The sequence below is a fragment of the Schistocerca americana genome, chromosome 3 (assembly GCF_021461395.2).
Source record: "Schistocerca americana isolate TAMUIC-IGC-003095 chromosome 3, iqSchAmer2.1, whole genome shotgun sequence".
NCBI classification, from domain to species: Eukaryota; Metazoa; Arthropoda; class Insecta; order Orthoptera; family Acrididae; genus Schistocerca; species Schistocerca americana.
The window spans coordinates 880,810,870-880,838,216 of record NC_060121.1 but is presented as its reverse complement, the minus strand read 5'-3'; the positions used below and the strand labels follow the sequence as shown (position 1 = coordinate 880,838,216).

At 40.8% G+C, this 27,347-nt stretch overlaps 1 protein-coding gene across 2 annotated transcripts in view; it reads right to left on the bottom strand.

The window, feature by feature from the left end:
• LOC124606698 (ATP-dependent RNA helicase DDX42) overlaps positions 1 to 27,347 on the bottom strand; it is a 76,728-nt gene that overhangs the window by 21,109 nt on the left and 28,272 nt on the right. For both annotated transcript variants that reach the window (XM_047138724.1, XM_047138723.1), the window contains exons 6-8: positions 26,748 to 26,888; positions 10,852 to 11,002; positions 956 to 1,048 (exon numbers count right to left, since the gene is read on the bottom strand). In XM_047138724.1, coding sequence (XP_046994680.1) covers positions 956 to 1,048; positions 10,852 to 11,002; positions 26,748 to 26,888 — 385 coding nt within the window. The remainder of the gene's footprint in view (positions 1 to 955; positions 1,049 to 10,851; positions 11,003 to 26,747; positions 26,889 to 27,347) is intronic.

Here is a 27,347-nt window from a genome sequence, read left to right as displayed (position 1 = left end):
AAAATGTGTGTGTGTGTGTGTGTGTGTGTGTGTGTGTGTGTGTGTGCGCAAATACCATGAACTGTTTTGCTGCAAACCCAGGTGTTTGTTTTTGTATTGCTTCATAAACAGCATTGAATTTGTGAGTACTACTTCTTACTGATCATTCGGTCTTGTACTAATAACTCATTGTGAACTATGCCATTAAAACTGGAGAACACATTCAGCATAATCTTCACATTTGACTGCACTTATTAAGCTTTTTCAGTCTTAATGATTCAGAATGCTTCTACTGATGCGACTGAGCCTTAATCTTGATGCACCTGTAAACCCATCTTTCATTACATGGTATGATACATTTCAGTAGTGCTGCACAGCTGCTGACTTCAATTAGCAACTCCTGAGCAACATGAACCTGTTGCTGTTTTTGAACAAAATTCGAAAATTTTGAAATAAATTTTTCTCTCACACATTTCATACCCAAAACACCTGAAAAAAGTTCGTTTTATGAACCAACTGATAAGCCAACTTCTCCGATTGTTATTCAGCGATCATTCATAATTATTTCTTTCATTTTTTTCGTCAATTTCATTCACTGGTGATGTAATGGGTCAACTGGGATGTTTTTCTTTTTCAACACTTACATGGCCTTCTTCAAAATGCTTAAACCACTGGTAAACCCTGGTTTTACTTATAACAGTTTCACTAACATTCATAAAACTTTGCAGCATTCTATTCCTTTCTTGTAGCAAAATTTAATACAAAGTTGTGATCCATTTTTACAAAAAATAAATAAATACTTATACTAACAACAAAGGATACCTTTTTAACAGCTGACAACAGACTAAGTATCTGATATAGCTATCAACAAAACAATCTCACAAATTGGACAGATACAACAAGCAACATTACAAAATTCCTGTTACTTTTGAACACACTTTGTATACCTGGATAGCAGATTATAGAGTTGGATTACCTGTTCTTCCAATACGATGTGTGTGAGTATCAATGTCACGAGCAACATCATAATTAACAACAGTCCGTATGTGCGGAATGTCCAAACCACGAGCTGGAAAAAAGAGTAACATAGTTAACCAAGTAACATAGTTAACAACAGAAAACCAACATAATTTTAACAATTAGCAAGAAGTAAAAAGTATCTAAACAATGAGTGCTCATAAAGTGGAAACACTTTTTATTGTGCTTTCCAATGTGGTGACGGAATCAGACACAATTGGTTTCTTTAGACAATACCTGACTGTGTGAAGGAATTTCAGAAAATTAATACATACGAGCTATAACATAAAGTAATACTACTTAACACATGAGGCAAAATTACTCCTTAGAACAACAAGATTCGTAACTTCATGGCAGATTAAATCTGTGTGCTGGACTGAGACAAGGCGAGGCAAGGCAAGTACTCTATGGACTGAGTTACCCAAGCACGAGTCACAACCCATCCTCACAGCTTTACTTCCACCAGTAAGTCACCTGCTACCTTCCAAATTTGACAGAGGTCCTCCTGCAAATCTTACAAGATTAGCACATCTAAAAGAAAGGATACTGCAGAGACATGGCTAAGCCATAACCTGGGGGATGTTTCCACAATGCAATTTTCATTCTGCAGCAGAGTGTGCAAGGAGTGCTAGTCTTGCAAGTTTCGCAGAAAAGCTTCTGTGAAGCTTGAAAGGTAGGAGATGAAGTACTGGTGGAAGTAAAGCTGTGAGGATGGGTCATGCTCATGCTTGGGTAGCTCAGTTGGTACTGCACTTGCCTGCTAAAGGCAAAGGTCCCAAGTGTGAGTCTCATCACAGCACACTGTTTTAATCTGCCTGGAAATTTTGTATCAGTGTACACTCCAATGCCAAGGAAAATTTAATTCTGGAAACATTACCTAGACTGTGGCTAAGCCATGTCTCCGCATTCTTCCAGGAGTACTAGTCTTGCTAGGTTCACAGGAAAACTTCTATGAAGTCTGGAACGTAGGAAATGAGGTACTGGTGGAAGTAAAGCTGTGAGGGCAGGTCGGTAGAGCACTTGCTCGTGAAAGGCAAAGGTCCGGAGTTCAAGTATCAGCCTGGCACAGTTTTAATCTACCAAGAAGTTTCATATCCATGTACACTCTGCTGCAGAGTGAAAATTTCTTTCTGGAAACACGATTCATTGCTATCTTTATGCTTTCAGTTTAAGCAGGAGATCCCGGGTTTGAGTCCCAGCTGGGCACACATTTTTGACTGTCCCCGTTGATGTATATCAACGCCTGTACGCAACTAAGCATAGTGATTTCATTGTAATGTCATTCTTTCAGTTTAAGTTTATAAACAATAAAAGATGGTGATGGTATAGACAAAATGAAGATAAAATTAGAAAGGTGTTATGAAGTTTCACATAAAAAGTTTTTGCCTGATCGTAATACAATAACAAATTATGATAAATTTTTAAAGACATGAACAATGTTATGCATTACTTTCAGATATTTACAATACTCTGATGCTGTTTTTCTGTTTCCTGATCACCCTTATTTGACTCTGTACGGGCTATAGTGTCCTTTTCTGAACTTCAGCAAGTCTCTGAATTCCATCAATATCTTCTGCTTGGTTCACTTGACATATACCCCACACACTGGAACACTACTCTAGAATAGGTCACACTAGACTCCTGTACAAGATTCCTTTCCCAGAATCCTCCCAACCAATTCGAGTCTTGGATTTGTCCTCCCTATTCTTTATTTCACAAGCCCATTTTATTTTATATCACTTTGCAGAGTTAACCCTAGGTACTTAAATAGTATGACAGGTTCTAGTTTGCACCTAACACTTTAATATGACACTACTGATTTCTCTCTCTTTTTTATGTACTCTATGTTGTAATTATCCAGAAAAAGCTGAGAAAAGCTGCCATTCAGAGAACTATGCACTACTGATGCTATCTGAAAATTGGTGATATATATTGGGAATGTCATTTGTTCCATTATACTTTCCCAGGCCACATCCAATGTTAGTTTTCCTCAAGAATTTCCCACCCAAAATAACATACTGAGCACTATTAGCAAAAAATTCCTCATATGAATCAAATCTTTAAGATGACACTCGAGGGACATTGAATCTATCAGTTTAATTCAGTCCACCATTTTTAGGATACTGTACACGGAAGCGGGGTTACCTGAACTTGTGCCAATTCTTTGGGAAAAGTCCCCACTCCACTTGAAAACTAATGTTGTGTTCAAGCTCAGGTCTAGGAATCTGCAAAGAAATGCATTTTAAGGACAATGACCGTAATTATCATTTTTACTCTTCTTATAAAAGACAATGACCTGCACTTCACTGCAGCTGGATGATACTGTTCACCACAAGAGATGATGCCAGTGAGAGCTAGAAAGGGGTATAATTCTGTCATATCCAACTTAAAAGTATAACAGACATTCTGTTGAATTATGCCTCTGTGGTGGTTCTTAGTAATTTCAAAGCCAAGGGCCCTTATTTAAGCATCAAATGTGTTCCGGTGTGAAGTCAAGCACTGGCACACCGGTCGGGAACATTAGAGCAGAAAGGGCTGTGAAGATGACGTCAGCTAATTGCATGCAGACCAACCCTTCTCTAGGATGACACTGCGATGGCAGCGCACTCTACACGAAGAAAACATAAACACTGGTCCCCACTGGCCGCAGCCCAGTTGAAGACTGTCAGTTCTACAGCAGCGAGTTCAAGAATAGCAACAAGACTAATCATTTTGTTTCTACTGTATATCATTGTCTATAATGATGAGATTTCTTATTTTGTCTGTCATTCATTGCTTGTGACACTTCTGTTTAACACAAAGTTAAATATTGTAATCATTTCCTTTTGTAATAAACTTCATTAACACGATTTGCTCGAATTGTTGTCTAGTAATTCGGGGATGCAGGTTTCCTAGGCATCCCGTTTTTCTGATGAGTAGGCAGGATACAACAACATTTGTATCAACTGTGGTCAAACAATGATATCATATCAGGTGGGTGCTTAAGTTCCAAGTGTTTTTGTTTTGCATGTTGGTATTCTGGTTGCTATGGGTTTATTTATCAAGTGTCATTTTTTATTTGTAGCTCACTGTTGCTATTTGAGTTTATATATTGTCATTTGCAGACAGCAAGTGGAGGTGTGGATGCTAGAAAATAGAGTGCCCAGTGGAGAAATTGGAACATTCCCAACATATTCTTCAGTCCAATAGAGGGGTGACAGCAATGGATGCAGCCAGAACAAATGCACCATATCTGAGGATAATGCCACTGGACAGAGAACAGCAGGAAAATGGTTTCCTCATTTTGAGGAGAATTGTTTTGGCATTAGTGACTCTCCACATTCAGGAAGACCTTCCGAGGTTTGATAAAGACTGTTATGCATTGATCCGCATCAGTGTACTCAAGAAATGACAAATGAGATGAAATGTGATCATTTCACTATCGTGCGACATTTGCATGCGGTGAGGTTCAAAATTGGGTATACAGATACCGCATGCTCTAAAACAAAGTCACAAAAATCAGAGCATCCATCTCTGCTTGCTCGTCACCATTTGCCTCATGAACAACACTGACCATTCCTATCCTGTATAATTGCTGGTGACAATAAATAATATCTTTATGCTAAAATAAGGAAAAGAAAGGAATTGTGAGCCCAAACAAAGCAGCAACTCCCCATACTAAGACCTGCACGCATCCACAAAAGATAATTTTACGCATCTGGTGGAATAGCAACAGTGTTGTGTACTACTAATTGGTTCCCTGATGTGTAACCACCACGGCCGACATTTACTGTTCACAACTGAGACATCTTGCAGACACTATCCAAGAACAACGACCAGGAAGACTGCCTGAAATGATGCTACTCCACAATAACACCCATTCGTATTCTTCTAGAGTGGGGAGGGGGGGAACACACAACACACACACTTTACAGAAGTTAGAATGGGAAGTTGTTATTTGCCTAACTTGTACCCTCAGAATTTCACCTTTCCTGCTCTCTACTGAATAACTTTCAAGGAACTTCCTTTCCAGATGAACATCAACAAAGGCAAAACGAGGATAATGGAATGTAGTGGAATTAAGTCGGGTGATGCTGAGGGCATTAGACTAGGAAATGAGACACTTAAAGTAGTAAAGGAGTTTTCTATTTGGGGAGAAAATAACTGATGATGGTCGAAGTAGAGAGGATATAAAATGTAGACTGGCAATGGCAAGGAAAGCGTTTCTGAAGAAGAGAAATTTGCTAACATCGAGTATTGATTTAAGTGTCAGGAAGTCGTTTCTGAAAGTATTTGTATGGAGTGTAGCCATCCATGTATGGAAGTGAAACATGGACGATAAATAGTTTAGACAAGAAGAGAATAGAAGCTTTCGAAATGTGGTGCTACAGAATAATGCTGAAGATTAGATGGGTAGATCACATAACTAATGAGGAGGTACTGAATAGAATTGGGGAGAAGAGGAGTTTGTGGCACAACTTGACTAGAAGAAGGGATTGGTTGGTGGGACATGTTCTGAGGCAACAAGGGATCACCAATTTAGTACTGGAGGGCAGTGTGGAGGGTAAAAATCATAGAGGGAGACAAAGAGATGAATACACTAAGCAGATTCAGAAGGATGTAGGCTGCAGTAGGTACTGGGAAATGAAGAAGCTTGCACAGGATAGAGTAGCATGGAGAGCTGCATCAAACCAGTCTCAAAACTGAAGACCATGACGACGACGACGACGACGACGACGACGACGACAACAACAACAACAACAACAAGAGGTCTGTTCAAAAAATTCTGGAATATTCGTTATTTCGCACCAATGGTGTGCTGGAGCGAAATGCGGTTCGCATCCCTCCACATGCCTGTCATGTGTAACTGCTGGAATTTTCATTGTTGTATGTCTGTTACTTATTGTTCAGTGCTGTATGGAGTACAACGTTGTGTCACACAATCTGTGAATTTTGAGATGTCAGAGTTAGAGGAGCAACGCATCTGCATTAAATTTTGCATGAAACTCAAGAAAACCTTTACAGAGACACACCAAATGATGCAGGAAGCCTACAGTGATTAGTGCTTAAGCAGTACTCGGTGTTACAAATGGTTCACATGGTTTAAAAGTGGCTGAACAGAAGTTAAAGCTGACCTTCGTTCAAAATGCCCTTCATCATATACCAACGACATTCATGTCAGGAATGTCAACAAAATTATGTGTGCTAACTGAAGACTGAATGTCAGAGAGATTATAGAAAACTGTAACATTTCAGTTGGACCATGTCATGACAGGATCCTGGAATGCATCGTATTGCAGTCAAGTTCGTTCCACAGCTCATGAGCCAAGACCAGAAAAACCTTCGCCTTGCAATCTGTGAAGAACTTTCGAATTGTGCACATGTGAAGGAGATGTTTCTTAAGAGAATCATGAGTGATCATGAGACATGGATCTACGGTTATGATGTTCAGACCAAGATTCAGTCTTCACGATGTGACAGGAAAGGTTCTCCAAGATCAAAAAAAGCTCGAAAGTTCAGTTCAAATGTCAAAGCCATGCCGATAGTTTTCTCTGACTTTGAAGGATTAGTTCATCATGAATTCGTGCCAAGGGACAAACTGTTAATCAATGGTACTATTGGAATGTGTTGTGACGCCTGCGAGAAAATGTGAGAAGAAAATGGTCTGAAATGTGGTGAAATATTTCATTGTTCTCGAATCACAATAACGCACCTGCACATTCATCCCTGTTGGTGCATGATTGCACAAAAACTGAAATCACTGTGCTGCCTTATCCTCTGTACTCTCAAGACCTGGCCCCTGCAGCCTTTTTTAATTTTTTAATTTCCAAAGTTGAAAACCCCATTGAAAGGATGAAGATTTGCAATGATGGACAAGATAAAAGAAAATTTGCAGACGGAACTTCATGCAATCCAGCAAGAGGTGTACCTAGACTGCTTCCAGAAGTGGAAAGTGCTGGGAGTGGTGTATCAACTGTGGAGGACAGCATTTCAAAGGAGACCATGTGCAATAAGTAAAAGGTAAGAGTAGTAAAATTTTACGGACAAAGTTTCGGAATTTTTTGAACAAACCTCATATGGCAAACCAGAGCACACACAGTGGGATGTTCCACACTTAACGACTACCTGAACAATGTTTCCTGTTACCACAAATATCTTTTGGTTGGCTTTAGTTGTTAGAAGTAGAATATGTTATTCTGCAGATTCGACATGTCACACCACATGGGGTAGGGGTGTGTGAGTAGGGGAGGGGAGGATATTACTGCCGCCTGTGGGAACATACAGGGACAAAGTGGGGGCAGAATAGTGGGCTGCTAAGTGCAGTTTGAAAGCCAGGAGAGAGAGAGGAGAGGAGAGGAAGGAAGGGATGGAAAGTAGACAAGGGGAAAGGACTATGCAGGCAGGCTGGCAGATACAAGGTGTGTGTAGTGCTACACCAATGCTGAACCCCACCTTACTCAGTTTACTCCTCTATTTAACTGTGATCCACCCTACTGCCCCAAATCATCCCATGTTAAGTTTCCAGAATTTCCTACCCAAAACCTTGCCTCATCATCATCTCCCAAATTCCTCAACATGAAACCAGCCTCGCATCTGCAGAAAGAATTGCAACCTGCCACCTAAAAACTGATCTTGTCCTTATACTCTACCTGCCAACAAATGCACTGTGGTCATGAGCCACATGAATTACCTTGCAGACAGACTCCACCAGTTGTCGGATATGTCCATCTATGCCCTGCCACATGGATCTCACTCTAGAAATCTAGCAAGAACGCCAGCCTCTCCTCAAATCTCTAGATCCATTCCAGAACCTCTCCTATGAGTCTATCTCTGTCCTCACCCTCGTAACTCTCTGCACTTCTATCATCTACATGATTCCTAATGTTCATACACCCAGAACACCCCATTGTTACCACACCACCTCTACCTTAGACGACCAACACCTTCACCCTATAACCACTAACTTACCACCCCCTTATAAAAGATTACCCATTTCTTTAACAGACTACAATATTTCTGTTTTTTACATACTAATCTCATTCCTTCACAACCTCAACATCTCTCCCATCCATTTCACCCAGTCCTCCTCACCTCAGCATGCCACCTTTCTGGACCTTGACCTCCACCTGTCTGATAGCTCTATCCGCACCTTTGTCCACATTAAACCTACCAACAACAGACAGTACCTGTATTTTGACAGCTGTCATCCCTTCCACACAAAAAAAAATCCTCCCACACAGTCTAGCCACCAGGGAATGGCATATCTGTAGTGACAAGATCTCCCTTGTCCAGTAAGCTGAGGATCTCACCAAGGCCTTCGGAGACACGTGCTATCCTTCAGACCTCATCCCCAATTAGATCTGCCTTATCATTTCCCCCACATACACCCTAACTACCCACCATCCCAAGAAAAAGCTACAGAGGAGTACACCCTTTGTCACCCAATACTATCGTGGACTGGAACAACTGAACCACATACTTCGTCAGAGCTTTGATTACCTAACATCATGGCCTGAAATGAGGGACATTCTACCCGAGATCCTTCCCCTCCCTCCTAAAGTGGATTTTCTCTCTCACACTCTACCTCCATGACATCCTAATCCATCCCTATGCAACTCCCAAGACCAACCCGTCACCAGACGGATCATATTCCTGTGGAAGACTCGGGTGCAAGACCTGCCAATCCATCCACCCAGCACTGCCTATTCTAGTCCTGTTATAGGCTTATCATATCCCATCAGAAGCTGGGCTACCTTGAGAGCAGCCATGTCATATAGCAGCTCCGCTGCAATCACTGAACTGCTATTTATGCTGGTATAACTGCCAACAAACTGCCCATAAGGATGAGTGGCCACAGCCAAACTGAGACTATGAATGGCCGCAGCCAAATTGTGGCTGAGAGCAAAGTATACAACCATGTTGCATAAAATGCAGCTGAATTGCACATGCTTGATTTCAACGGCCTGTTTATAACCCAGGCCATCTTGATCTTCCCCTTCACCACTAGCTTTTCTGAAGTGTGCAGACAGTAATTATCCTTACAACAAATTTCCACTCCCAAAATTCTCCTGGCCTCAGCCTAAAGTAACCTACCATCCCCACACCCTGCACTCAACAGTTTCTGCCCCCATTGTCCTATCATATCCTCCCTATTCTTGTTCCCTCAACCTCTTCGTGTGCAGCTCTCTGCCAATGAACATGCCCATCTTTCCCCTTTCCTGTTCCTCTCCTGTGTCCCTGCCCCCTCCACCCCCTCCCCACAGGCACAGCCTCCCAACACTGTGCCTGTTGGCAGTCTAGCCCTTGTGTGCTTCACCAGACAGCACTCATCTCTCGCCCCACCCATACCCTTCTATTCTTTTCCCTTTCCTGCTCTCTCCAGATTGCTGCTTCCGTTCTACGTGACAGTTACATTTCAGTACGAGCTGCTGGTGATGGCGGTCATGTGTGTGTGTGGTGTGTTTGCTTGTGTGTGTGTGGGGGGGGGGGGGGGGGTCGCAGGAAATGAGGCTGTAACAGTAAAGCCATTATCAGAAGATCAAAACTATTTGCAAAATCACTTAGACACAACACCTGTATCATGTGAAAAGTGGCAATTATCTCTGAATAAGGAGAAGTGTGGGGTCATATACATGAGTAAAAAGAGAAACCTGTTGAATTTAAAGGCTATCGATTCAACTAAATACCTAGGATTACAATTATGAACAACTTAAACAACACTGATAAAGTTATGGAGAAGACAAACCAGATACTGTGTTTTATTGACAGAACTCTTAGGAAATGCAACGGGTCTACTAAAGAGACTGTCTGCCCTACATTTGCCCATCCATTTGTTGAGCACTGCTGTGCGGTGTGAGATCCTTACCGATATGACTGAGGGAGAACATTAAAAAAAAAATCCACATAAAAGCAGCCCATTTTGCATTATTGTGAAATTGGGGAGAAAGTGTCACAGATACAATAAGCAAGTTGGTGTGGTAATCATTAAACAAAAGATTTTTTGCACAGCAGTCAGATCTTTTCACGGAGTTTCAATCACCAACTTTCTCCTCTGAATGTGAAAGTATTTTATCATTACTAACCTTCACAAGCAGAAATGATAATCACAATGAAATAAGAGAAATGAGAGCTGATACAGAAAGACTAAATTGTTCATTTTTCCCGTACACTGGTGGGGAGTGGAACAGCAGAGAAATAGTCCGAACGTGGTTTGAAGAATCCTCTGCCAGTCGGGAACATCAAGAACAGCAAGAAACCATGGGCACGTAGTAAACTGCAGTCCAGAGCACTGTACACCTTAATAGCCCGGAAGTGCTGCTCACATTCAGGAGATCTAATAGACATATAACAAAATCCTACCTCTCAGATACTTGTTCGGGTAGGAAATGGGGATAGGTTGTGGAAGCTCAGAAAGAACAGGGAAGTCACCCAAACCTCAGGATCCGACAGACTCACCTGTTGTAACTACGAGGGTCAAGAAAGATGAATGGAGAGGTGTCAGAGGGAGCAGGTCGAAGATAGTACAGTGTAAATTTTTTCTACTTTTTTCTGTATTCACATGCTATACACCTGGAAAGTGAGTGCTCATTCTGTCTCCCCGTAAAATTATCGTTTTCTCGAGTGAATTATCCTTTCAGCTGTAATTGTTTGTAGCTGTACAACTTGTACTTGTATGAAGCTGGTCAACAGCTTTAGACCAGTTATTAAGATAATTTTGTCAGTGAGAACAATAATGCTAAAGCTAAATGACAAGAATAAGCAACAACTTATGCAGCTGTTTATATGTCCCTTGATATATATTGTATGTCACCAAGCTGGAGCCTGTAAGAGACTTTATTCAAATTAACACAGTTAAATGTATTCAATCTGCAGTACCTGCAACATCAGTTGCCACCAAAACGTTGACTTCCTTTTTCTTAAACTGAGTTATAACTTTATTCCTCTCTGCTTGATCCATGTCACCATGCAGCAACAAAACATCGTACTCCTTCAGTTTTAAATTATTAGATAATTCTTCAGCATTTGCCTGTAATATTAATAGGGTTACTTTATGTTGCCAAACAATAATTTTATAGAGGGCTAAAATCTAAAGACACAAACACAACTATCAATTACAATCAAAACTGATATTACAATTTAAATATCTCCAAAGGAAATAAAAGACTAAAATTAAGTATCAAACAAATAGAGAGAAAACATGTGTAATTAATAGATGGGACACTAGTGCCTACCCTCCCCTCTACCAACTGTCAATCTGTCTCTGTTTTATTCAGGCTAAATATGACAGCAATTTTTGTTTCATAAAGAATATGTCTCCCAGGAGCAGGTGTATAACACATTATTTAATGGTTATAGCTAATTTTTGAAATTTAAGGTTATAAATTTCATTTAAAGAAACTCTTGATAAACATATCATGCCTGAGAAAGAACTGATGTAAAACAATGTAAAATCCAAGATGGATTGTGACAATATTATGAAACACACACACACACACACACAATTGCAACTCGTGCCCAAGAGTACATTCTCTGAAAGCTGAAGCCAGACTGCAAGCAGCAATGCATGATGAGACGGGCAACCAGGTGGTAGGGCAAGGAGGGGGCTGGGGTGGGGAGGGATAGCAGGGTAGGGGTGGAGGACAGTAAAGTGGTGCTTGAGGGAGCATACAGGGACGAGGTGGAGATAGGTTGGGGCAGCTAGTTGCAGTCGAGAGGTTAGATGGAGCATGGGGTCGGGAGGCAGCAGGACGGGGGGCGGGAGTGGGGGAGGGGGAACCTAAGGCTGCATTGGTGGAATAGAAGGCAGTGTAGTGCTGGAATGCGAGCAAGGATGGGAGTAGATGTGTAAGGACAATGACCAATGATGGCTGAGGCCAGGAGGATTGCAGGAGTGCAGGATATATTACTGGGAGAGTTCCGACCTGCATAATTCAGAAAAGCTGATGCTGGTGGCACAGCTCCAGATAGCACAGGCACTGCAACCCAGAGCATTCAAGTGGACACACAGCTTGTTGATTGTCATGCCCACATAGAATGCAGCACAGTAGTTGCAGCTTAGCTTGCCGATAATGTGATTGGTTTCACATGTAGATCTGCCTTTGATGGGATAAGTGATTTTGTGACCAGACTGGTGTAGGTGGTATGTATGAGACAGGTCTTGCCTCATGGCTCATATCTCTGCAATAGACCTAGATGCAAAGGGTTGGGAGCAGGGGTACATGCAAGGGGTTGGGAGTAGGGGTCAAGTGGGGATGGGAAGGATAGTGGGTAGGATATTTCTCATTTAAGGGCACAATGACAGCTACTAAAAACCCTGGCAGAGAATGTAATTCAGTTGCTCCAGTTCTGTGAGGCACTGAATCACAAAGGGAATGCGCCTCTGTGGCTGGACGATGCGATTTGAGAGGTGGTGGATGACTGGAAAGATAAGACACAGGAGACCTGTTTTTGTACAAGGTTGGGAGAGTAATTACTGTTTGTGAAGGCCTCGGTGAGAACCTCAGTATATTTCCAGAGGGACCGCTCGCCACTACAAACACGACAGGCAAGAGTGGCTAGGCTGTAAGGAAGGGACTTCTTGTATGGAACGGGTGGCAGCTGCCAAAGTGGAGGTATTGCTGGTGGTTGGTAGGATTGGTATGGATAGAGGTACTGGTGTAGCCATCTTTGAGTTGGAAGTTAATATCATGTAAGATGGCTTGAAGTGTTTGGTAGGACCAGGTGAAGTGAATGGGGGAGAAGGTGTTGAGGTTCTGTCGGAATATGGATAGGGTATCCATCAAACTCAACTCAGATCACAGAGATGTCCATGAGCCAAGCAACAATGCAGGACAAGTATGTGGGACTGGGTTCTGGCTAGGGACAAGGAAACTTTTCTGTATGGACCCAGATGGAAGGAGCAAGAATCCATTGTGGTGGATAAAAATGCAAAAAAGTACATCCGTACCCATCTAGTCCCTTCCCTGTTCCCATTCCAGCACTACACAGCCCTCTACTCCACCAGTGCATGCTCATTCTTTTTACTTTTCTCCTTTTCCACTAAGCCCCCTTCCCCACCAGCCTCCATCTAACCTCCCTACTGCACCTAGCTGCTCTACCCTCTCTCCACCTTGTCCCTGCATGCTCCCACATGCAGCACTGTACCATCCTCTATCCCTAACCTGGTGTCTTTCCCCTCCCCGTCCCAGAATTGTCCCTACCCCACCACCTAGTTGCCTCTCCCATCATGTGCTGTTGCTCACAGTCTGGCTTCAGCTGCCAGAGACTGTGTGGTCATGTGTGTGACTTCCATTTTCAATGAAGGCCTTGTTGGCGGAAAGCTACTTTCTGAAAATCTTTTATATATAATCTTGAAGCCATTGTCTTCATTATATTGGGCTGTAAACAGATGGAGAGGGGCTTACATAATTTAGCAGGCCTGTATATGAGCACCACTTTCACCACATACTTCATCAATGATCTCAAATCTTCTGGCACATGGCACACTCCAAAATAAGAGTGCATAATGATGATCTAGTATGGAGGGTGACTGCTCAATTAAAAACTGATTCCCTGAGGGAAACGTATAAACACAATATTACCTAGCCTATTTTAGACTATCAAATAAGTAATAGGCAAAGAAGAATGGTCAAACATGCCATTCATAACAATGTGACAACAGATATTCACAGGCGGTCACCTTAAAACTGTCATGGTATGTACGTCATCATCTCCCCAAGCTTAGCAACTGTGTTTTCCCACTTTATCACTGATACAAAATTTGGCCTCCCCGGTGAACAAATGATCTTGCCGTGGTGATGTGGCTTTGGTGGCCCAATGGTACATATACCTGTACTGTAGGTACAATCACAACAGGGGAGTTTCTGTTGAGAGGTCAGACAAGTTTGTGGTTCATCAGCCTTTTTAGCAGCTGCAGGAGCAAGTCTGTATGATTGACCGAACTGGCCTTGTAACACCAGCCAACACTGACTTGCTCTCCTGATACTTTGAACAGCTGAAAGCAAAGGGAAACTACAGCCACCGTTTTTCTTGAAAGCATACAGCTGTACTGTGAAGTTAAATGATGATGGCATACTCTTGTGTAACATATTCCAGAGGTAAAATCGACCCCCATTCAGATCTCTGAACAAGGGAATATTGAGGAGGATGCCATCAACAGAAAGAACAAAACTGGCATTCTGTGTGTCGGAGTGTGAGACGTTAGGTCCCTTAATTAATCAAAGAAGTTAGAAAATATAAAACAGAAAATGGATAGGTTGAAGACAGATATAGTGGGAGTTAGTGACGTTTCGTGTCATTAGGGAAGGACCTCTGGTCAGATGTGTACAGGGCTATAAATACAAAATCAAAATGTGACAATCCAGGAGTAGATAGCACGATGACTAAGAAAAGAGGAATGTGGATAAATTGCTATGAACAGCATAGTGAACACATTATTGTAGCCAAGAAAGACTTGAAACCAACACACACTGCAGCAGTATAAGTTTATATGCCAACTAACTCCACAGACAATGAAGAGATTAAATGAATGTATGATGAGATAAAAAAAATTATCCTGATAGTTAAGGCAGAGGAAAATTTAATTGTGATGACAGACTGGAAATCAAGGGTTGGTAAAGAAAGAGAAATAAAAATAATAAGAGGATATCAACAAGGGTGAAAGGAATGAAAGAGGCTGCCTACTAGAATTTTGCACACAATAATTTAATTGCTCTATACACTTTCCTGGCACAGTAACTGACGATATTCATATCGGGTCTCCAGCTGGAACATTTCATCATCTAGACAGAATACTTCGGCCGTCCGCCTGGCCGCCATCTTCAGGTGAGTAAGCCGTCGCACTAACTCATTGGAACTGAAATCAAACCGCAGTGATGGCATTTTTATACACTGCCTCTGTCCATTGTGCATGTGCGAACATAACTGCCCTGTAGCAAAAAGCACGACAGTGCACCGGTACTGAAAACTCATGGAAACGATAAATCGAGACATTGTTGACACCTTTCAATGACCAAAGCAAAGACCATTGTTTTTTAATGTCAAACAAAACAGAGTTTCAACTCTCACTTAAAGGATAGTCCTTACCTCTGTTTATAATGTTGTCAGATAGCTGGATTTCAATAGCTTATTTATCTACACAGCCCCAAAAACACGACACAGGGGCAACCACTTGTGTCTCATCGTACAACATTTTATGTCCTTCAGTAAGACAATGTTTTGCAACTGTAGATTTTTCTGGCTGAAATAAAAACGTGTGGTGATGGCACTCCACACACCGATCATGGATCGTATGAACCATTTGTCCAATATAGGCTTTCCCACAACGGCAGGAAATTTTGTGGACACCAGGGGTCCTCAAACCCATATCGTCCTTCACTGAGCCCAGCAGCACTCTAGTCTTAGCTGGTGGACAGAATACATTTTTAATATGAAATTCTTTGAAATTCTTCCTATTTTTGAAGATATTCATCCCACAAAAGGTAGGAATGCCACCGATTTGCTTGTATCTTCTGTTGGTTCCCGCGGAGATCCAATCTGTACAGCATGACGGATATGATTGTAGGTGAAGCCATTCTGCTTCAACGCTGCATTTAGATGATCCATTTCCTGTGTCAAATTATTTGCATCTGAGAAGGCATAAGCTATTTTTACCAATGTACATAGAACCCCTTCGCATTGGTGCAATGGGTGATAACTGGATGCATGAAGAGAGATAAGGGGTATCCTTTAAGTAAGAGTTGGAACTCTGTTTTGTTTGACATTAAAAAACAATGATCTTCGTTTTGATCAACAATAGGTGTCAACAAGGGTTGATATCAATTTATCATTTCCGTGTGTTTTCACCACCAGTTCACTGTCGTAGTTTGTGCTAGAGGGCAATCATGTTGGCACATGTGGGGTGGAATCTACAGGCAGTGTATAAAGGAGCTGCCGCTGCACTTTGATTTCAGTTCCAGCGAGTTAGTGCAACAGCTTACGCACACGAAGATGGCAGCCAGGTGGACCACCAAAATATTGTGTATGACGTTATGTTCCATCCGGAGCCCAAGTATGAATATCAGTATAATTTAATCATTGTTAACCTTCAGATTAAGAATCATAAAACAATGTTGTACACATGGGAGAGACCCAGAGACACCAGAATGTTTCACATTGATTACATAACAGTAGAAAAGAGATTTTGAAACCAGAATTTAAATTTCCAGGGGCAGATGTGGACTCCGGCCATAATTTGTTGATTATGGCTGTAGACTAAACAGAAAAAGTTGCAAAAAGCCAGGAAATCAAGGAGATGCAACATGGTTAAAGTGAAAGGAACAGAGGTTGTTGAGCGTTTCAGAGAAAGTTTTACGCAACAACTGACTGAAACAGAGGAAGAAATACAGTACAAGACCAACACGAAACTTTGAGATATGATACAGTGAAGACAGCAGAGGATCAAATCAGTAAAAAGACAAGGCCTAGTAGAAACCATTGGAGATCAACGGAGATATTGAATTTAATTGATGAAAGCAGAAAATATAAATTTGCAGCAAATGAAGCAGGCAAAAGGGAATACAGCCACCTCAAAAATTAGATTGACTGAAAGTGCAAAATGGCTAAGCAGGAATGGCTAGAGGACAAGTGTAAGGCCCTGTTATAACTAAGGGAAAGACAGATACCATCTACAAGAAAATTAAAGAGGTCTTTGTAGAAAAGAGAAGTAGCTGAATGACTATCAAGAGCTCAGATGGAAAACCAGTGCTAAACAAAGAAGAGAAAACTCAAAAGTAGGAGGAGTGTCTAGAGTGGCTGTACAAGGGAAAGGACTTAAAGACAATATTATAGAATGAGATGAAGATGAGATGGGAGATATGATACTGTGAGAAAAATTTGACAGAGCACTGAAAGACCTAAGTGGAAAAAAGTTCCCCGGAGTAGGCGACACTTCGCCAGAACTTCTGATATCTTTGGATGAGCAAGCTGTAACAAAACTACTTCACCTGATGTGCAACATGTATGAGACAAACAAAACATCCTCAGACTTGAAGAAGAATGTAATAATTACAATTCCAAAGAAAACAGGTGCTGATAGGTGTGCATATTACCAGACTATCAGTTAAATAAATCATGGTTGCGAAATAATAGCATAAATCCTTTACAGAAGAATGGAAAAGCTGGTAATAGCTGACCTCGGGGAGGATCAGTTTGGATTCTGCAGAAATGTAGGAACATGTGAAAAATACTGGCACTATGACTTCTCTTCGAAGGCACGTCAACCCTTTTGCACCTACAGACATGCTCTCTGCATTCCATGCTAGGAGTGGCTTTGTTGTCGCTGTACTGCTTGCCAAATGCTATTACCTGTGCTCAGAGACAGCATTCTGGCCATTATGAAATGCTTACAATTCGATCTTAAGAAAACTATCCAGTGAAAAAATTTGATTTTTGGACATCTTAACGTCTGATATCTTCACCCGATAAAGGATTGAATTTATTTTCATTACTTGTCATAGTTACTGTGCTGTATCAAACTAACTAAAACATTGCACGAAATTTTAAGGAGTTGTAGAGGCAAAAATGCATTACGTAAACTTTGCATATGGTTCATTTTATCTCATACTTAGCTGCTTAAGAAATGTAAATAAGACATGGAAATTTTATTTAAAATTGAGAAAAAAACAATATCTCATTTTGTTCTTGGGTTATTAATTTTTATATCCAGCTGACCCCCCCATGAACCATGGACCTTGCCGTTGGTGGGGAGGCTTGCGTGCCTCAGCGATACAGATAGCCGTACCGCAGGTGCAACCACAATGGAGGGGTATCTGTTGAGAGGCCAGACAAACTTGTGGTTCCTGAAGAGGGGCAGCAGCCTTTTCAGTAGTTGCAGGGGCAACAGTCTGGATGATTGACTGATCTGGCCTTGTAACACTAACCAAAATGGCCTTGCTGTGCTGGTATTGCGAACGGCTGAAAGCAAGGGGAAACTACAGCCGTCATTTTTCTCGAGGGCATGCAGCTTTACTGTATGGTTAAATGATGATGGCGTCCTCTTGGGTAAAATATTCCAGAGATAAAATAGTCCCCCATTCGAATCTCCGGGCAGGGACTACTCAAGAGCATGTCGTTATCAGGAGAAAGAAAACTGGCGTTCTACGGATCGGAGCGTGGAATGTCAGATCCCTTAATCGGGCAGGTAGGTTAGAAAATTCAAAAAGGGAAATGAATAGGTTAAAGTTAGATATAGTGGGACTGAGTGAAGTTCGGTGGCAGGAGGAACAAGACTTTTGGTCAGGTGAATACAGCGTTATAAATACAAAACCAAATAGGGGCAATGCAGGAGTAGGTTTAATAATGAATAAAAAAATACGAGTGTGGGTAAGCTACCACAAGCAGCATAGTGAACGCATTATTGTGGCCAAGATAGACACGAAGCCCATGTCAACTACAGTAGTACAAGTCTATATGCCAACTAGCTCTGCAGATGATGAAGAAATTGATGAAATGTATGATGAGATAAAAGAAATTATTCAGGTAGTGAAGGGAGATGAAAATTTAATAGTCATGGGTGACTGGAATTCAAGAGTAGGAAAAGGGAGAGAAGGAAACATAGTAGGCGAATATGGATTGGGGGAAAGAAATGAAAGAAGAAGCCGCCCAGTAGAGTTTTGCACAGAGCATAACTTAATCATAGCTAACACTTGGTTCAAGAATCATGAAAGAAGGTTGTATACATGGAAGAATCCTGGAGATACTAGAAGGTTGTTGTTGTTGTTGTGGTCTTCAGTCCTGAGACTGGTTTGATGCAGCTCTCCATGCTACTCTATCCTGTGCAAGCTTTTTCATCTCCCAGTACCTACTGCAACCTACATCCTTCTGAATCTGCTTAGTGTATTCATCTCTTGGTCTCCCTCTACGATTTTTACCCTCCACGCTGCCCTCCAATACTAAATTGGTGATCCCTTGATGCCTCAGAACATGTCCTACCAACCGATCCCTTCTTCTGGTCAAGTTATGCCACAAACTTCTCTTCTCCCCAATCCTATTCAATACTTCCTCATTAGTTATGTGATCTACCCATCTAATCTTCAGCATTCTTCTGTAACTAGAAGGTATCAGATAGATTATATAATGGTAAGACAGAGATTTAGGAACCAGGTTTCAAATTGTAAGACATTTCCAGGGGCAGATGTGGACTCTCACCACAATCTATTGGTTATGAACTGTAGATTAAAACTGAAGAAACTGCAAAAAGGTGGGAATTTAAGGAGATGGGACCTGGAAAAACTGACTAAACCAGAGGTTGTACAGAGTTTCAGGGAGAGCATAAGGGAACTATTGACAGGAATGGGTGAAAGAAATACAGTAGGAGAAGAATGGGTAGCTTTGTGGGATGAAGTAGTGAAGGCAGCAGAGAATCAAGTAGGTAAGAAGACTAGGGCTGTTAGAAATCCGTGGGTCACAGAAGAAATATTGAATTTAATTGATGGAAAGAGAAAGTATAAAAATGCAGTAAAAGAAGCAGGCAAAACGGAATACAAACGTCTCAAAAATGAGATCAACAGGCAGTGCAAAATGGCTCAGCAGGGGTGTCTAGCGGACAGATGTAAGGATGTAGAGGCTTATCTCACTAGGGGCAAGATAGATACTGCCTACAGGAAAATTAAAGAAACCTTTGGAGAAAAGAGACCCACTTGTATGAATATCAAGAGCTCAGACGGAAACCCAGTTCTAAGCAAAGAAGGGAAAGCAGAAAGGTGGAAGGAGTATATAGAGGGTCTATACTAGGGCGATGTACTTGAGGACAATATTATGGAAATGGAAGAGGAGGTAGATGAAGATGAAATGGGAGATACAATACTGCGTGAAGAGTTTGACAGAGCACTGAAAGATATGAGTCGAAACAAGGCCCCCGGAGTAGACAACATTCCATTGGAACTACTGACGGCCTTGGGAGAGCCAGTCCTGACAAAACTCTACCAACTGGTGAGCAAGATGTATGAGACAGGCGAAATACCCTCAGACTTCAAGAAGAACATAGAAATTCCAATCCAAAAGAAAGCAGGTGTTGACAGATGTGAATATTACTGAACTATCAGTTTAATAAGTCACAGCTGCAAAATACTAACGCGAATTCTTTACAGACGAAGGTAAAACTGGTAGAGTCCATCCTCGAGGAAGATCAGTTTGGATTCCGTAGAAATGTTGGAACACGTGAGGCAATACTGACCTTACGACTTAGCTTAGAAGAAAGATTAAGGAAAGGCAAACCTACATTTCTAGCATTTGTAGACTTAGAGAAAGCTTTTGACAATGTTGACTGGAATATTCTCTTTCAAATTCTAAAGGTGGCAGGGGTAAGTTACAGGGAGCGAAAGGCTATTTACAATTTGTACAGAAACCAGATGGCAGTTATAAGAGTCGAGGGGCACGAAAGGGAAGCAGTGGTTGGGAAGGGAGTGAGACAGGGTTGTAGCCTCTCCCCAATGTCATTCAATCTGTATATTGAGCAAGCAGTAAAGGAAACAAAAGAAAAATTTGGAATAGGTATTACAATCCATGGAGAAGAAATAAAAACTTTGAGGTTCGCCGATGACATTGTAATTCTGTCAGAGAGGGCAAAGGACTTGGAAGAGCAGTTGAACGGAATGGACAGTGTCTTGAAAGGAGGATATAAGATGAACATCAACAAAAGCAAAATGAGGATAATGGAATGTAATCGAATTAAGTCGGGTGATGCTGAGGGAATTAGATTAGGAAATGAGACACTTAAAGTAGTAAAGGAGTTTTGCTATCTGGGGAGCAAAATAACTGATGATGGCTGAAGTAGAGAGGATATAAAATGTAGACCGACAATGGCAAGGAAATCGTTTCTGAAGAAGAGAAATTTGTTAACATCAAGTATAGATTTAAGTGTCAGGAAGTCGTTTCTGAAAGTATTTGTATGGAGTGTAGCCATGTATGGAAGTGAAATATGGACGATAAATAGTTTAGACAAGAAGAGAATAGAAGCTTTCGAAATGTGGTGCTACAGAAGAATGCTGAAGATTAGATGGGTAGATCACTTAACTAATGAGTAGGTATTGAATAGAATTGGGGAGAAGAGGAGTTTGTGGCACAACTCGACAAGAAGAAGGGACCGGTTGGTAGGACATGTTCTGAGGCATCAGGGGATCACAAATTTAGCATTGGAGGGCAGTGTGGAGGGTAAAAATCGTAGAGGGTGACCAAGAGATGAATACATAAGCAGATTCAGAAGGATGTAGGCTGCAGTAGGTACTGGGAAATGAAGAAGCTAGCACAGGATAAGAGTAGCATGGAGAGCTGCATCAAACCAGTACCAGGACTGAAGACCACAACAACAACAACAACAACATCCAGCTGACTTTCACATTCTGTGCCGGCTGCTATGAAATACTTATCATCCAATTTTAAGAAAACTATTCTGTGGAAAAATTTGATTTTTGCACACGTTACGGACAGATGTCACTGGCCAATAAAGGACTGAATTTCTTTTCTTTATACATCACAGTTACTGTGCTGCATAAAATAAAGTAAAATATTGCACAAAAATTTTGTAGAGGTAAAAATGCATTGCATAAACCTCGCTATGGTTGACTGTAGCTCATACATCACCATGCATGAAATGTACATAAGATATCAAAATTTGATTTAAAATTGAGAGCAGAACGACACCTCTTTTAGTTCCTGAGTTATTGGTCTTTATATCCGGTGGATAGATGGGTGAGACATGCCCACTTCTGTGCCTGTGCATCGGGAATCGTGCGGTTGTAACAATTGTCAGATTTCGTAAATGGTTCAAGATATCAAAATGAGGTTTTCCAAATGATAGCCTGAGAAGATATATGTATGCCGTATGATTAATACGCAAAAACGTTTTTTATTTACCAAGATATGGAAGGAACTCGTCCACACCAGTGAGAGATCAGTGCGATGGGATGCATAAACATGTCAACAGTACTTCAGAAAAACACAAGGGCCATGGTTAACCATGTCCTCAGCACCTGCAGACTGGCAGGGCATGATGAGTTAACTTGTCCACAGCAGTTAAAAGGTTAAGAAAGGCAAACTTACATTTATACTATTTGCAGTCTTAACAAAATCTTTGGACAATGTTGACTGGAACAAACTCTGAAATTCTGAAGGTAGCAGGGGTGAAAATACAGGAAGTGAAAGATAATTTACAACTTGCATGGAAATTGGATGGCAGTTATAAGAATTGAGGGTTTGAAAGGGAAGCTGTGGTTGAGAAGGGAATGAGAGAGAGTTGTAGTCTATCCCTGGTGTTATTCAATCTGTATATTGCACAAGCAGTTACAAAAAATTTGGAATAGGAATCGAAGTCCAGAGAGAAGAAATAAAAACTATGAGGTTTGCCGATGATGATGTAATTCTGCCAGAAACAGTAAAGAACTTGGAAAAGCAGTTGAATGGAATTTACATTGTCTTAAAAGGAGGATATAAGATGAAAATTAAGAAAAGCAAAACAAGGGTAACAGAATGTAGTTGAATTAAATCAGGTGCTGCTAAGGGAATTAGATTAAGGAATGAACAGGCAGCAAAATAACTGATGATAGCCGAAGTAGAGACGATACAAAATGTATACTGGCAATGGTAAGAAAAGCGGTTCTGAAGCAAGCAAATTTGTTAACATCAAAAATAGATTTAAGTGCCAGAAAGTTTTTCTGAAGGTGCTTGTTGGATGTGTGTGTGAATTCCTAAGGGACCAAATTGCTTAGGCCATCGGTCCCTAGACTTGCACACTACTTGAACTATACACATACACCCAGGACTTAAACCTATGGCAGGAGGGGCTGCACAATCCGTCACATGATACCTAAAAACAAGTGGCCACTTTGCGCAGCAGTTGCTGGAGAGTAGCCTTATATGGAAGTGAAATGTAGGTAATAAATCATTCAGACAAGAAGAGAATAAAAGGTTTTGAAATATAGAGCTACAGAAGAATGCTGAATATCAGTGGGTACATCATGTAACTAATAAGGATGAACTGAACAGAACTATGAAGAAAAGAAATTTGTGGCACAGCTTGACTAAAAGAAGGGATCAGTTGGTAAGACACATTCAGAGACATCAAGGAGTCATCAATTTAGAACTGGAGGGCAGTGCGGGAGGTGAAAATTGTAGGAGACATCTACATCAACTTCTACATGGATACTCAGCAAATCACACTTAAATGCCTCGCAAAGGGTTCATCAAACCACATTCACAATAATTCTCTATTATTACAATCTCAAACGGCGTGCAGAAAAAAAGGAACACCTGTATCTTGCTGTGCGAGCTCTGATTTCCCATATTTTATTATGATGATCATTTCTCCCCTTATGTAGGTCAGCATGAGAAATTTTTGCATTCAGAGGAGAAATTTGTTGATTGAAATTTCATGGAAAGATTCCACTGCAATGAAAAACATATTTGTTTTAATGATGTCCACCCGAAATCCTGTATCATGTCAGTTACACTCTTTCCCCTATTTCGCGATAATACAAAACATGGAGCTCTTTTTTGAACAAAAGGAAGAACACAGAAAGTACAGCACAGTAGTTATTCATAGATAAAGAGGTTTGCACATGATAAAAGAGCATAAAGAGCTGCAAAAAATTAGTGTTCATAAAGAAGTGCAACAAATCTGTGTCCAGACTGATGACCATAACAGCATGGAATGTGGCCTTCTGTGAAGAGACTGTCATATGACAATTAGACTCAGATACATTCTGAGACCTAAAGGGGTCATCGTAGGGGGAGTGGGGCAGTGAGAACTGCAGAGGGAGACCAAAAGGTAAATACAGCAAGCAGGTTCAAATGGATGTAGGATGCAGTAGTTATTTGAAGATGAAGAGACTTGCACAGGATAGGGCAGCATAAAAAACTGCATCAAATCAGTGTTCGGACTGAAGACCACAATGACAGCCTGAAAAGTGTCCTTGTGCAAAGAGGCTATCATATGGAAAATAGTCCCAGAACATTGCAACCAAAGCTCAGCAAAATGCTTCCACAACATGGGTGATCATCAGGCAGAGTAACAGCTATAAAACTTCATAAACAACAGCCTTCGTTATGTTATCATTCTGCTGACTTCTTTCGGCTCATTAAAAACTATGTCTGTGTAGGATCGGTGTCTTTCTCGGTGACTGAAGATGCGAATATTTCTCAATAATGATTTAAGCCCTCTTGTTTGTCAAAATTGCTGGTAACAATGTATGTTACTTTTGATAGTAAGCAGCGACAAAAAGTGATATATTGTCTTTTCACAATGCCTCAGCAATATTAGATGTCATAATAATGTCAAATGTGTAGTTTCATGACAGTTTGATTTCACAGCAACAAGAAATTTTCAAACTAAAAAACAGCAAGGTTTTCCTAAATTAACTTGGCAGGCAGCCCACACCGTTATTCCCAACAGCTACTCTGGATTGCTGCTCATAACAGATGCAGGTGCAGCCTGCAGTCCGGAAAATTGGAAATTTGTGGTAAGGTCTTATGGAACCAAACTGCTAAGGTCATCGGTCCCTAAGCCTACACACTACTTAATCTAACTTAAACTAACTTACGCTATGGACAACACACACATCCATGCCCAAGGGAGGACTCAAACCTCCAATGGGGATGACAAGGCGCCTCAAACCATGTGGCTACACCACACATCTCCTGCAGCCCGGGCCTGAGCATTCACAGACAGTAGTTAAGCACCTGTGAGTCATGCTTGTATGAGTGCGCGTGTTTTCCTCCTTCTGAAGAAGGACTCTTTCATCCAAAAGCTAAAATTTTAGAAGTCTTTGCATTGTTCTACCTGCAACTCAATGCCTCCTCTATGTGGTGAGTAGAAACCTATCCTTTTCATATTATTGTTATTCTAGCCTAATATAATGACAGAATAACAACAATATGAAAGTAGACTGCTATTGACCATATAGTGGAGGCATTGAGTTGCAGACAGGCACAATGAAAAAGACTGCTACGTATTTAAGCTTTTGTCCAAAAGCTTAAATGCATAGCAGGCATTTTCATTGTGCCTGTCTGTGACTCAGCACCTCCTCTATGTGGTGAGTAGCAATCTATCCTTCCCAGATTGTTCTTAATACAATAATAAAATAATCTAGAAATAAACAGTGTGAGTGTATTAGCATTAGTTGTAACTGCATTTTACTGAAGTAGCCTGTAGCAACCACTTCTGGCAGTTAATCAGTAATTTGACTTTTTCAATGTCACTGAAGGCTCCCCATTATGACAGGGCTTATGGAACACTGTGTGTTAAACAATGAAACACTGCTCTACCACAAGTAGTCTGAAAACAATGCTGAATGCACAAGACTGATTTCATTGCAGCCAGCAGCAATATGCACTGCAGCCTCTCTTGGGTAAAAAGTATTTTCACTCTGCTTACCTCAACTAGAATGAAGTGAACAGCTACATACCTCATAATCATAATAATGCACATGTGATACACTAGAGTTACCTACAAACAAAACTTTATAGGTTCTGCTTTAAACAAAATTTTATAAGTTCCCCTTTCTAGCCATGCACACTGGTTTCAGAGATACACATCCTCATTCTTCTTCAGTTTGTTCCCAGGTATAATGTATTGTAGATTATTGTAGGTAGACTGCACAAAGTATTTTCACACTTTTACAAATGTAAAATAAGGGGAGTCCATAAAAGAATGTCCTAGATTCAATGGTATATTATAACAGCTTAATTTCACTATTGACAACAAATCATATGTTAAATTGAAGGCAAATTAATGTCATTTTTCTTACAAATGTTCAATATGTGCACCTTAAGTTAAACAACACACACCCAACCTAAAATCCAGTCCTTCCCACACTCTGGTTAAGAAGCCCAGGGTAATGAAAGCAATAGCCCCTGCAATTCTGTGTCTCAACTTTGGGAAATCCATAGGTAGTGGCAAAATGTAGACATAATCTTTTATGAAGCTGCAAAGTAAAAAATTGTATGAAGTGAGGTCAGATGAATGTGAAGGCTAGCAGAAATGAGTTCTGTTGTACTGAAGGTTACAATCAATCCAAAGGTCAGCAACTTTGTCATTCAACCACTCTTATACAAAGAGATGCAAATGGGGAGACCCTTCCCACTTAGATGAAAAGTTGCCTTGTCACTGAACACCACATGATCAAGAGTGTCATCTTCCACTGTGACACTTCACCTACAAATTTATAACATACACCATAGTCAACTGGCTTTAAAGCACACACTAACTGTAACCGGTACGGACACATGTGTAAATGTTTCCTTAAAACTGTCCATACTGTAATCTTTGGCATCTGAAGTTCAAGAACTGCTCTCCGAACAGACTTCATAGGACTACGAAGGCGAGATCCTCTGACACTGTCAACAGCTTCTTCAATCAAAATAATGTGCTTTTCTGTTCACACACACATCCAGTCATTTCAAACTGATTATACCATCGGCAGATGTCTTTGGCCCATAGGGGATCACAAAAACTTTAAACAAAATGCATGATGAACTGACATTACAGATTACTCTCAGAAATCTGCAGAACACAAAATGCTTTACGCATAGGAATCACAACTTTGTGTACATGGTGCCGCAAGTGGGAAAACAACAACAAAGCAGTACTCACACATGTGCTTAGCTAAAACTGAGTTACTCTTTAATTGTGACCCTGAACCAACACTCTACTATGCTGTTAAAATTTATAACTGTGACAGTCTTTTATGGATACCCTATAATACGACAAACATAGGATGATGATAAGAACACTCTCTTACCTTCTTTGTGACAAATATAAGGACACTTCCTGATGACAGAAATTCAACAAGTGACCTCAAAAGCCAGTTCCACTTCGCAGCTCCAGGGGGCAATACTTTCACTACCTGGGTAACATCTGCGTTTGCTTCACCGACATCTCCCTGCATGTGACAAAAGAAAATTAAATGCAATCACTGCCAATACAGTTCATTTGAAGATTTTTTCATTAACCCCAAAAAAATTACATATTACTACTTCCTCCATGTTTCATTTCTGATTAAACTTAGCTATTATTATTCCACACAAAAGCTTCATATAACATTATTATGAAATGGACAAAAAAAACAACAACAACCACAACAACAACAACAACACACACTGCTGAAATTATGATTGGCTGACAGGAAAATACTAGATTTTACACAGGATTTTCAAATTTCATGCCCTTCATAGCTCACATTCCATGAGGATTTGTAATTCTTTTTCCTTTTCATTTGAAGTAACATATATTTTTTGTTGATTTAAGGGGATAGTCCTCCCATGAACTTCAATGATTTACCTGACAAAAGTTGTGTCTGAAGGCCAAAGAACAAAATTGAAGGGCTGTGAAGTCAATGTAA